The 13,272-nt window shown below is 52.8% G+C and overlaps 1 protein-coding gene across 1 annotated transcript in view; it reads left to right on the top strand.

Moving 5' to 3' along the window:
* Positions 1-1,475: 1,475 nt before the first annotated feature.
* RGS19 (regulator of G protein signaling 19) overlaps positions 1,476-13,272 on the top strand; it is a 348,792-nt gene continuing 336,995 nt past the window's right edge. The window contains exon 1 of the mRNA XM_085619668.1: positions 1,476-1,666. Within this exon, the coding sequence (XP_085475794.1) occupies positions 1,493-1,666 (174 nt within the window). The 5' untranslated portion in view covers positions 1,476-1,492. The remainder of the gene's footprint in view (positions 1,667-13,272) is intronic.

The raw sequence follows: 13,272 nt of genomic DNA, 5'->3' as shown, positions 1-13,272 counted from the left end.
TCCTGAGTGTATTCCCTGTGCACGAACATTCTGGGGGTAACCTGTGCTCTCCTAGCAGTATGTGATTGTGTGCGTCAGTGGGCGTGCGCTGTGCACACGTCTAGCTGCTACATCCTCTACCGATTGTAGGCACTCGGTGTTCCCGGCTCCTACACTCAGTGGACACCTATCTTTGCCTTACCCGCAGGCTGTATGATCATGTGAAGGGGGAAGGGGGGTGTGTGTTGGTGTACGCCCGCATTGGGTTTGTGCTCTTTCGTATATGCTACGGGTGGGTTTGCGCTTCTTTACGTGAGTGCAGCCTCCCTACTCCTGTGTGCCACTGCTGAAATGTGTGCATGCACTTCCTCTGGATGGACAAGTGAAAGTAGGGGAAATCCCTCGTGTGAAAAAAAACTGTGCACGTCCATTTAGTTGTGTGCACATTCCCGAAAAAGTGTTTGCTCTCCTGGTATCCACACACACTTAAAATCATTTCACCGGTGTCTTTCACTCCGTAGGGTGCATGCAAATTCACCACTCCCATGTGCACGTGCACTGTTCTTGCGTGCATTCGCATTTCAGTAAGCGAACACTCTTGAGGCACTCTCTCTCGCGGAACTGACATACCAGAGAGTATGTACTCTGCTGGGTGCGTGCCTATTCGATGCTCTTGTGCACGTGTACGGTCTCTTCGTATTGTTAACGGTGCACTCTTGAGATCTTCTTGGAGTACGTGTGCACTCTTCTTGGAGTATATACGCATTCAATGCTAGCTTATGGCTAGCTATCTCTCCTTATGTGCATGGTTTCGTAGATACGTGCCAATGCTAGACATCGTCTTGTTGGAAGCGTGTACTAACCTTGGTGCCGACACACTCACTAATCTCGTGTGCACACACTCAGATCGGCTGTGCATGGAAGCTAACTTCGTTATGTGCTCATTCTTGACGCCATCTCTTTGGAAGGCGTGTACTAACCTTGGTGCCGACACACTCACTAATCTCGTGTGCACACACTCAGATCGGCTGTGCATGGAAGCTAACTTCGTTATGTGCTCATTCTTGACGCCATCTCTTTGGAAGGTGTGCACTCACCTTGGTGCAGGCATGGTCACTGAGCTCGTGTGCATGCATTCCCCTGGCCTGTCTAGGCATGCTAACTTCGGTATGTGCACACTTCACATACTCTCTATTTGGAAGGTGTGTATCCTCAGTGTGTTAGTAATCTCGTGGGTGTGCACGTTACTGATGTTTGCATGATCTTTGCTCGCGTGTGGACTCTGTCTGCTCAGAAATTTTTGTGCACACGTTTGAGATTCTCACTCTGAAGTGTGTGCACTTTCCTGTGTGCATGCACAGCCATTACGCGCTCCAGTGTGCACGCACGCTCCTTGCTCGTGTACTGTGCACGCCTCGCCTGGATGCTGGTTGACGTGTGCCGGAGCGCAGGAGCTGCAGTGGCTGCTTTAGAAAGTGAGTGGGGGCGGCGGGCGCGCGCAGGCGCGCTGCCGATGCTGCCTCCTCCTCCCGGTGCTGCTGCCCTCCGCTCCCCGGCGCTGCTAGCCTCCGCTCCCCGCCCGGGAGGACCATCGGGGCGCCGGGCGGACACGGACCCCCAGGGCAGGCGGATGTGCTGCAGGAGGCGACCGCGCTCCTCTCCCCGGGATCATTTTCATGCCACAACCGTGAGTATCTAAGCTCCCTACCCCTCGGCGCTCCGGCGGATTTGGCGCAGAAGCCGGGCATCCTCAGAGCGGCCCATCACCACCTTTTCCCTCCTAACACACACGCACACACAAGAGCAACACCTCCCTCCTCACACTCGCATGCACACACATAGGTCCATCAGCCTGTAGCTTCAGTCTCACACACACACATCCCCTCCCTCCACACAAGCATGTCACTATCCTTCCTACGACCACTCGCACACATACACACACTGGCCCCAGCCGCTCAAGCGCGCACACACCAGCCCTAATAGCTTATCCACGGACGCACAAGCGCCTCTCGCGCAGGCATGCCCGTCTGTCCCCTCACAAGCGCTCCCTAGCGCACATGCACACACTCAGGATTCTCTCACCCGTGCACACGCAATGCCGCGCTCCATGTGCGCACACGTATCCCTACAAGCACATCTGTCCAGCCCTATACAACACACCCCATGTCACACACAGGCACACCGGTCCCTACTGTCACACCTCACAGGCACATATATATATATATATATATATATATATATATATATATATATATATATATATATATATAGATAGATAGATAGATAGATAGATAGATAGATAGATAGATAGATAGATAGATAGATAGATAGATAGATAGATAGATAGATAGATAGATAGATAGATAGATAGATAGATAGATAGATAGATACACAGATTCCAAGCACACACAGGCACCTCTGCACCAAACACTCGTTACACAAACACGCATACTGCAAACTTCATGCTTTGTCACCCATCAACACCACCAAAACTCACTCAGGAACACGGGATTCATGTACATCACCTCTCAGGACGCCACCTAGGTCCGCACCCCAAAAACGCACACAGACATATACAGTGGAACGTAACCTCCTTCCCCCCACTTGTTATTCCCAAACCCACACACCAGCCTTTGCATCTACACAAAATTCCAATCGGCTCAGGACATATCTGCCTCACAAGCATCACCTTTAGCTCTCCTTCCCACGCACCCCACAACCGCCTTCGCACCTCGTCTCTCTACGCTTTCACGCTCCCCAGCACTCACACAGACACACACATCTGTACTCGGGGCCCCAACCGATAATCAGGCCCCTATCCCATCAGGGGGTCCCCATTAAGCCCAAGGTCGATGAATATCCGTGGGTGCAAACATTTTACGTTACAGTCCCCAGCACATTGCACTTAACTGTACACGTCTCCCTTCCATATCACAATATCTGCTCGGTCACATCTGTCCTCAAAGCAAGCTAATACCCCCGCGCCCCACTCCCCCCCCCCCCCCCACACACACACACCCTCCCAAAACGCCCTTCCCGACCAGCACATCTGGGACAGAACATCAAAAGCCATCTCCACGTCACGCCTGCACGCACGCTATATATGTCTCATCGCATCTGCCCCCCCCCCCCCAACCCCAAGAACCACGTCAGCCGCAGAGCTCCACCACCATCACCAGAACATCTACCCTGAGAGGAGATGCCCACTGTGACACCCCACCAGACCCCGCATGATCTGCCTCTCAGCAGCGCCTCAGCTCGCCCACAACTCTCCCCCCAGCGGCACATCCGGCCTCGGCCTGCCGCCGTACCATATCAGCCCCCCGCCACACCAGCCCCGTGTCACCCTTCCACCGACATGTTAACATTCACCCCTCCCACCCACTGCCTTATCCTCTGAAAGTGTGGCAATCCAAACTCCGCACCTCACAGCAGCATGGCGCCCTAAGACACAATCTCTGTTCCATCCTATTGCTGAAGCCCCTCGCCCACACACACTCGCACACAATTCTCTTCGTTCATTTCTTAGAAAGTGTGTGTGACGGGAGAGATGCTTAGGTATGAGCACCCCCCCCCCCACACACACACACACACACACATTTTAAATGAACAAGTCGTGGGAGAGAATGTAGTGGCTCTCTTAGTCCTGCGGGGGCATGGGGCGGGGGAGTGGGAGTTGTTTGTTGTTGTTGTGATAACGGAACCCCGCCATTCCAGGGGTGGGGGCCTCTGGGTCTGTGCAAGGGGGTGGACTGACCTTTCGGATCTTTTGGTGAATTGTGTGAGAGGGGGTGGGCTGTCAGATCTGTTGGGTGGTGGGTATGGGCGTCGGGGCCTGTTGGCGGGGAGTCGGAGGCCGGGGGGGCGTGAGTCATGTGGTGTGTCAGATCCGTTAGTGTAAAAACTCATCTTTTGTGGTAAGTTATCAGGCATGTTGGAAGGGTGTGCAACTATGAATTATCAAAATGTTATTCAAGTGAGGGGCTGTTGGGCTTTTGAGTGGGGTTTGTCAGATTTATGTTATGGCAAGTGGTCCTTGTATAGCGCTTAACTTCAATTGTAAAGCATTGTAGCGCTTTAGGTGCAGTCAGCACGTCTTAGGCAGAGGGGCTTTTCAGTTCTCGTAAGGGATCGTCCGACGAGAGTAGGGTGGCTATATTAGAGCATATGTAATGATAGATCTACGACCTCGCGCATCGTTCGTAGGACTGACAGCTCTGACCATCTCCTCCCAGGAGCTATCGCCTCTTTCAAAAAACTCAACTACCTAGGCAACATTCCTGCACTGACAGAACCAACGGAGACCTACCCCCATCATAGGGATGACTTTATACCGCACTCAGGGTCGACACACCAAATCCCCTGACGATACAGGCAGACTCTCACCTCTGCACTGACAGACCCCCTCCTCCTATGAATCACCGCCGTAGCCCCATGATTGAGTGACAGCAGGGTATCTTTCTGGCGAGGTGGGCAGTGGCTTGTAATCCCTACGAGGAGGCTTGTAGAGCTAACAGTTTCTGATAGGTTAGAACGACAGGCTAAACCTGTAATTTATCTGAGTACGGGCTAATTCGGTTTTGTGAGAGGAGTACCAGCCCCTGAAGCGGATGTGAGGAAGGATGTGGCGTAACGGCAGAAGCTGCCAACTTTGGAACTGGGGAACCAGGTTCGAGTCGCGGCGTTGGCTCACCGTCCTGTGATTCTGGGTAAACCAATCTATCTCCCGGTGCTTACCAAATATGAATGTGTCCTTGTGTAATGTAACCGGTACTTACTTGGAACGCTCCAGTGCCTTCAGTTCGAGTTCGCACTATACAAACTGCAAAAGAATGAAGAGGGAAAGAAGCCTGTTTTCGCCCTAGCATGGACTACGTCAGTTTGATGAGAGGGGTATCGGTCCTATGGTGCGAGAGGAGAGGACTGTCATTCCGCGGGCGTGTGGTCGCCTCGGCAATACTCAGCAGTGCGAACACGACCGTGGAAAGTGACTGCCACTCTCACACCTTTTAGGAGCGACAATCACACTCATTTTTACCCCAGAGTACAGCTCTGTCATCAGTGAGTGCCTGTTAGTGTTGCTAACGGTTTGCACCGTGAATGAGGTGCAGATACGCCTCGCTCCTCCCCACGTGTGCCTCCGCTCCTCCCCTCCCAACAGCTGGAGCGCTCGCCCGACTCCTCTGTTCAGTAGCCCACGGACGCGCGCGCGCGCAAGCCCGGACCGCTCGCGACAGGGGTGCGCGCAGCGTCCAGGTTGGACTGGGGGAACCGGTGACGTAGCAAGAGGAGGTGGGGTAGGCGAAAGACTAGGGTATTTGTGCGCGTGGCGGGAGGCGCGCGAGTCCCGTTTCCCGTCCAATGGGAAGGGACCCCGGGGGCAGGAGGCGTGGTCAAGGAGGGTCAGTCTATTTATGGACCGATACACCGTATGTCTATCAGCAGGCAGTGAAGTACTGATGGGGACCAGGGAGGGGGAAGTTTCTCCAGCGTGTAAATACATAGCTAGTAGAATCACAGTCAGGAAGATCACAACCAACCTCATTTCGGAACAAGGGGAGACAATAATTTCTCCCCTTTCGGACGGTTCGCATCCCCACCAGGGGACAGTGTAACGCCACTTCTGGAGCAGAGGATTTAAGTGTACGCATAAATAATCAGTACATTAATTCTGTCATCAGTCTTCACCCTTCCAGGTGTTTTGATGGTGACTTTTCTCATGTCATGTTTGTCGTATCCGGGTCTAAGGGAAGCCGGATTACAGGAACTAGGCCGCAGGGTTGGGCCGTGCCAATCAAGGTGACACACACACACAGTGTTTGCCCGAGCGGTCTTGCGCCCCTTTAGTTAAACCCTCGGGCGAGCCCGCCCTCGGGGTGAGTGGGTGCATGCTGAACGTGTGTGAACGGGCTGGGTGGCCCCGTCACTACATCCCTCCAATCTTTTAGATACAACTCTTTTCAGGAACTGTTCAGTCTCTCTTGGCACACCATGCCGGAGACCATACTTCTGGCTCCAGGAGTTCTTTCTTGATTCCGTCCCTTCTGATTACTTCTCTGGTTCAGGGGATGCTTCTCCTGGACTTTTCACGTCTTCCACTGCTCCTATTTCTCTTCCAGGTTGTGGTCTCACATCTTCAGGCTGACCTCTCAAGTCATCTGCGGGAACTGTTCTATCTCCATCCTCCAGGTGTACCATGGCTTGGTCAGCTGTTGTCGTGCCACTTGCGACTCTCCTGAACCATGAGGTGTTCCTTGTGACCACACAGGTTCCCCTCCTGGCCGATACCATGGTGCCCTGTACGTTGATTACTTCCCACACTTTAGGCTCATATGGGGTACGATACTTCCAGCTTGGGTGGCGGTCCTTTACCACAACTCTGTCTCCAATCCGGACGCTCATTGACTGGGCCCTTCAAGCTTGAGTCGCCTTGTCATTAGATACTTTCCTTCTGTCCTGCGCTACGCCTTGATCTAGCTCTGGGGGACTCCATGATGGATCGGCAGGCACGCTGTCCCTTGGAACCCGTCGAAACAGTAGATGAGCTGGGGCACACCGGGTGGTGCAGTGTGGGGTTCGGCAATACGCGCTGAGAAACTGCGAGAGGTACTGCTCGGCATCGTCTCCTTTATCCACCCCGATCCTGAGGGCCCGGTTCATCGTACTCATGAACCGCTCCACCTCGCGATTCGCCTGGGGCCACTGTGGAGTGATCTTCCGGTGTTGGATGCCTCTGGAGGTCAGGTAGTCTTGGTAGTCTCTGCCTTGGAACGGCAGCCCATTGTCGGACTTGATCTCTTCCGCCAGTCCCATCATGGCGAACGTGAGCTCCAGAGCCGTCTTCACATGGGGGAACGCCGTTGACGACACTACCTCCACCACCAGGAATTTTGAATGAGAGTCCACCAGAACCAGCGTGTTCCACCCATCCGGGAATGACCCAAAGTCGATGCTGACTTCAGACCACGGCTCCGTGCACGGGTCTTCAGTGATCACTGGGTGAGACGCAGGGTCACCGCCCGTGATATTACAGGAGTGACAGGAACGTACAGCTTCCTCCACCATGGCATCCATCCCTGGGAACCAGACCATGCTCCTGAGTCTGGCCTTGGTTTTGGAGATGCCCTGATGACCTTGGTGCGCTAGGCGGAACACCTCCTTCTGCAGGCTCTTCGGGATCACAAGGGTGGCTCCCCTCAGGACCACCCCCTCGAGGCCTTCGCTGAGTTCACTTTGCACTCTCCACACCTGTTGCTGGAAAAGCTGTTCCTCCGCCGTGAGGGAGCTGACACCATCCAGAAAGTGGTGCCAGTTCCGATTGACCAGCGTGTTCTTGACCCTGACGAGTCACTTGTCGGAATCTGTTGCTTTTCCAATGTCCTCGAGCGTGAGGGCAACAGGACACGCTTTCAGAGAGACCATGCGGATGAACTCTTCAGTGTAGTCCTCGTCTGCCGGCACATGGAATGGCTGGAGCGGGCCAGGGTGCAGCGATAGAAAGTCAGCTGGGTTGCTGGCCCCCCGGCCGGAAGCTCACCTCAAAACGGTATGTTTGCAGCTGCACTGCCCACCTCTCGATCCGTGGGGGGCAAGTCGAGCGGTGCCGGCAAAGAGCGGGACGAGGGGCTTGTGGTCGGTGACCACTCGAAACTCGTGCCCATACAGGTACAGATGGAAGTGCTGGCACACCCATTTGATGGCCAGAGCCTCACATTCTATCTGCGCATACCACATCTCGGTGGCAGTCAGTGCCCGGCTAGCATATGCAGTGGGGACCCACTCTCTGGACTCGGTTTCCTGCATTAGGACTGCCCCTAGCCCTACGGGCTGGCATCTACCACAACCTCCCTGCGTTGATGCGGGCGAAAGTACGCCATGACCCGGTCATCGATGAGGGCGTTCTTGACTACCTGAAATGCCAGATCTTCTTTGGCGGACCAGGCCCATGGCTGGCCAGCCTTCGTGAGGATGCGGAGCGGCTTGGATAATGACGCGAGGTTGGGGATGAACCGGCCACAGTATGTGGCCATTCCCAGGAAACTCCGGACTTCAGTGGCTGATGTGGGTCTCGGGGCAGATCATATGGCATCTGTTTTCATCGGGTCTACATGCAGCCCTTCTCTGGAGAAGATGTACCCGAAGAAGTCCACTGACTCCTGATAGAACGAGCATTTAGATCTGTGCAGGGTGAGTCCATTGTCCGCAAGTCGTTGCAGGGTGGCTCGGAGGTGTTTATGGGGCTCCTCTAGGGTCTTGGAGAACACAAGGATGTCATCACTTGTTTTATTACACTTTGCAGTTCTGAGAGTGTTTCTCTTGTGGCGTTTTAGAACACCTCCGCGGCTGAAGAGACACCGAAACTCAGCCTCTTGTAGCGACGTAGTCCTACATGAGTGGAGAACGTCGTGATGTTCCTGCTGTCGGGGTGGAGTTCTAGCTGGTGATACCCCGCATTGATCTCGAGTTGGGTGAACCATTTGGCGCCTTTCAGGTCAGCCACGATGTCGTCCATCGCGGGCGTGAGATGTCGTTCCCTCTTTACGGCCCTGTTCGGTAGGCGCATGTCGACGCATAGTTGAATGGCTCCCGGCTGCTTCGGTTTCGGGGCCACAATGAGAGGGGACACCCACAGGGTAGGGCCCAACACCTTCTCTAACACCTCCAGGTCCTCCAGATTCCTCAGTTCTTCTTCCACTTGCGGCCGCATCCAAGGCCTTCAAACAGCATGGGGAAGTCTTTGACCATCTCTCAAGCGTGCAGATCGTGCACTTGGTTCGCGAAAAACACAAGCTCCAGGTCCTCCGCCGTGTAGCAACTGAGTAGAGTGCCCCGTCTTCCTTCGGTGACATGGAATTTCGTACTCAGACTCCGGCCTTCGCTGGTGACTTCGACCTCCATGACTCCTCGTAGAGGAAGTGGCTCGTCACTGTCGTACATGTAAATCCTTGCTTTGGACGGTAGAAGTGATGGGCGCGGCAGTAGCTTTTCATACTGGTCACTATCCATCACATTGACTGATGCTCCGGTGTCTATGAGGGCGCTTACGGGGGACCCTGCTACGGTGATGTTGCACATGGACGGCGGTCGGCGCTTTGTTCCTTCCCAGCCGACAAATGACACAAAGAACACCTCGTCTTCTTCCGTCCCAAAGTCGAACTCTGGAGGGGCGTTGTCAACTTGGTCCTTTGGATCCTCCAGCATCAGTTGTCGTACAGCCGTTGCGAGCCCACGTGGGCTCGGACGGTGCTCCGTCCTCTTCCGCTCCTGCAGACTTTTGCGAAGTGGTTGAGTTTCCCACATTGCAAACAGGTTTTTCCTCTTGCGAAACACCTCCCCCCTAGGGTGTGATCTAGGCCACAGTTTCCGCACGTGCTCTTTTGCGGAGGCCTCATGGCTCCTCTTGACTGAGACGGTCTTCTTTGGATCACGTCCACTCTCTCCTCCTTGACTGTGGGCATCCGCTGTGTCGCAGAGGGCCGGTTGAGGGCTACTTCCGTGCGAGCGTTGGACAGCTCATGGGACCTGGCGAGCACCAGAATTTCGTCGAGACCGATGCCTGGCTGACGTAGTATCAGGCGTCGCAGCGCGACTGACCGACATCCTTGGATGAGCTGCGCACTGATCTCCGCCCTCTGGTCCGGCAGCATGCACGAGCTTGCAAGCTTCCCTAAGTGGGCATAGAAAATGTCTATGGTCTCGGCCTCTCCCTGTCGCGCCTGCTGGAGCTTGAACCATTCGAAATCCAGGTTTATTTGAGGATCAAAATGGCGGTTTAGGGCCGCGACAGCCCCGTTGTAGTCGTCATCTACCCCTCTATCTGGCAAAGTCTCGAAAAGGTCGTATAATTCGCCTCCTCCATAGCACATGAGGAGTGACCTCTTCACTTTCCCGCCTGTCTCCCGCACACCAATGAAATAATGGTCCGGGCGACCAATGCAGGACTTCCATCGCTGCAGTGGACGGATCCGAGAGCTCACTGAAGGGTGGTAGCGGGACAGCCGTGGCTTGACCGGGCAGAGCGTGCGCTTGTGGGATGGCCTTCTGAGGGGGCGGTGCCGCTTGGGGGGCACCCCAACCATCGGCGCTCTGGTCATTCATCCTATACTGCCGGTCTGCTTCTTGGTGTGTCAAAACACAACTGGCCGTCGGAGCTGGGCGACGCGAATCTGTGAAGCTCAGGGCGGCTGCAGGCTGTGCTTGGTGGCCTTGGCTGCGAGCAGTCACTGGGGAAAGCCCTTTTGTTCCCAACTGCCTCTTTGTGATTGTTCCTGAACAGCTGAGTATGTCCTTTATTGTTTACAGCTGCTTAGAACAGCCTCCCAGCGCTGTGGCACGTTTTTGTATGCTTCCTTGTGGGCTTGCTGCTCTATGCTCATGAGGACGGTAGGGGGGCACTGGCCTGAGGGCCCCTTACTGGCAATGGTAGAGTCCTCCAGCGTTGCTAATGTGTGCTTCCCAGCGGGGCGCGCTGTAGCTGCCGCAGGGCTTCTCCCACTGGCTCGACCACGTGGCCGTGGGAGCGCGGCCGGGCTGCGGCGATGCAGGGAGGCTGAGCGCTGAGGTGGCGCGTCATCTGGCCTGGGCGGCGCTCGCGCAATCACACAAGTAGGGCAGGCCTCACCTCTGGTGCCGACCATGTGCTGAAGACACCAATCCGCAATGACTGGGGCAGCGGGAGCACGCCTGCCGAAGCGGCGCACACCAAGCCCCGCTCCACTCTAGGCAGACGACTCCACGTAGTGGGCACCCGCCACATGCACAAGCAGCACCACGAGCGCAGGGTGCGCAGGCACCAGGAGCACAGCAGCAGGAACTCAACGGGACCCCCAGGTACCAGGTCTGGCAGGGGTGGATACGGCGAGGTGTGGGATAGACCCGCCTCGTCGCCAGTGTCATATCCGGGTCTAAGGGAAACCGGATTATAGGAACTAGGCCGCAGGGTTGGGACGTATCAATCAAGGTGACGCACACACAGGGTTTGCTCATCGGGCCAAGACCCTGAGCGGTCTTGCGCCCCTTTATTTAAACCCTCGGGCGAGCCCGACCCAGGGGTGCGTGGGTGCGTGCTGCGTGCTGAACGTGTGTGAACGGGCTGGGTGGCTCCACCATCACTAGATCGTTGGAACACCAGTGATGAGCAGTATCCCTAATGACGTGCTCCTGACGAGACTAGGTGACGTCGTCACTGATGAGGTCAAGCAGGCATAAAGAGGATGAATACTACTACCCTTATACAGTGGTCGAAGTGCATTAAAAAGAAGCATGGGAACTGTGATGCTGTGCAATAGTGGGGCTAGGTGAGTAAGTGTGGGGGTGTGGTTAAAAGCGTGTCTAAAAAAAAACCGAAATATTCTGTTACTTTTTTCGGTGTTTCACCTTCTGGTAACTACAAATATAATAACAGCTTACATGAAAATTAAATGCAAGTTATGTTAATCAGTGGAAAATGCCTTATCAGACATCATGAAAAATATTAGTTAATGAACTGCACCAAGGAGCCACAGACTTAAATCCTGGTTGGTGCAGTGGATAATAGTGACTTGGGTATGTTTAGTGCTGCAAGGACCCAGTCTGTGACACAAAGCAGTGTGACTAAGTCATTATTTTAAAAATGCATTTCTCACAATAAAGGATTGACTGCTACAAAATGCGAAAAAGGATAAAAGATGAAAAAGTGATTTCAAAATATAGATTTTAGTAATACCCAGACTGTACATAGTGCAATTTGTTTTTATAACAGTCTTTTAGAAGCACACATATGAAAGGTTAGCTGGCAGCTCCCTTACAATAACCCTCAGAAAGAATAAATCTGTGTCATCAGGAAGCTTCCAGGGATTCCATCAATTAAAGCCAATACGGCTTCCAGGCACCCTTTACATTTGCAAATTAACCAGTTGCGCACATTTACATTTCTTTCAGGCAGCAGCACCCTGGCAAGAAGGTTTGCTTCGCTCTCTGCCCCTGCCTCGGTTTCTCAGCACAGGAGACTCCCTGCCTTACACTTCAGCTGAAGCATCTCAAGTATCAGAAATAACCGTCCCAGGACGGCCATCTTTTTACCCAAAGTTGGAGTACTAATTTTCTGAAAATAAAAAAATATGGGCACGTTGTGCCCCTCAGATCCCTCACACTTTGACCGCTGCCCTTATATAAATAGATATAATTCACCCAGAAGAATTGTTGTCAGAAATGAAATTGTTAATTCCAAGCAAGCAGAAAGATTAATATACGCTAGGTTATAAGTTAACATAGCAGAAAGAAGCTGAATTCTTTTTTTAAGTACAGAGATCTCCCAGATGACTTGAAATATTCTTATTAAACATGGCGCACAGGGGTTATAATCTGCTAACACCAGGTCACATAACTTAGCTCTTCCACGGCAACTTTTAAATAATTCCGTTTTGCTCATTCCTGTGAAAGTCATACTATGGTTTTACATACGTGGGCTAAGTGCTGTTGTTAAGGGTTTGTGGTAACATGCAGATATGTTCCAAATCTCCTGTAATAAACTCCCAGCCTGCACTAAATAAACTCACAACAATGCCACCGTAACAACTAAGGACCAAACAGTTCTTCAGAAGTAAAACAAATCAGCATAAAGATCCAACCAGGTGGGTATCTCTTTTATTGTTTAAAAAGCAGGCCTAATTCGGCTCAGTGATCTGCCTTTCCCACTTCTGCTGGCTCCAGTACCAGGCACTGAGTAGTCACAACTCAACTGTAATAACTTATTACAGTACAGTAGATATTTTAGTATCTTATTACATGTGACGTGATGTCAATATTAAAGTGTCATTGGAATATTTGGGGCCATTTAATACAATTATAACAGCATTAGGAAAGCACAGAGAAGAGGGGGAAGGAACATGCAAAAAGTGGAGTATTATAGACTTATATCAAAGAAAACATTGGCTCCCTATATTAGTTATTTGCACCTTGACAAACTAATCACGCTAGCCATGCACACACTCTTCACCGTTCTGTGATTTGCCCTCATCTTCCACGGGCACCATCGAGCAGGTTAGCCCTCAGAGTATACAGGGCCATTTTTAATTCTCAGCCTGGTCTTCTAAGCACAGCATTGTCAACGACATCAGCATCTACGCTACCACCTACACCTTGTACTCAGGACCTAAAACATTTCTATGTGAATCACGCCTGTGTATGGAGTTCCGTGTGTTGAGGCCTGCACCGGAATCTTCTCGTTATGAGTGTATTGTCTCCCCACCAGGCATTCAAGTAGGCCCATGAGGCCTAGTTTAATTAATGTTTCAATTACTTACCAATAATTGC

The sequence above is a fragment of the Triturus cristatus genome, chromosome 7 (assembly GCF_964204655.1).
Source record: "Triturus cristatus chromosome 7, aTriCri1.1, whole genome shotgun sequence".
Taxonomy (NCBI): domain Eukaryota; kingdom Metazoa; phylum Chordata; class Amphibia; order Caudata; family Salamandridae; genus Triturus; species Triturus cristatus.
This window is presented reverse-complemented; position numbering and strand designations above follow the sequence as displayed.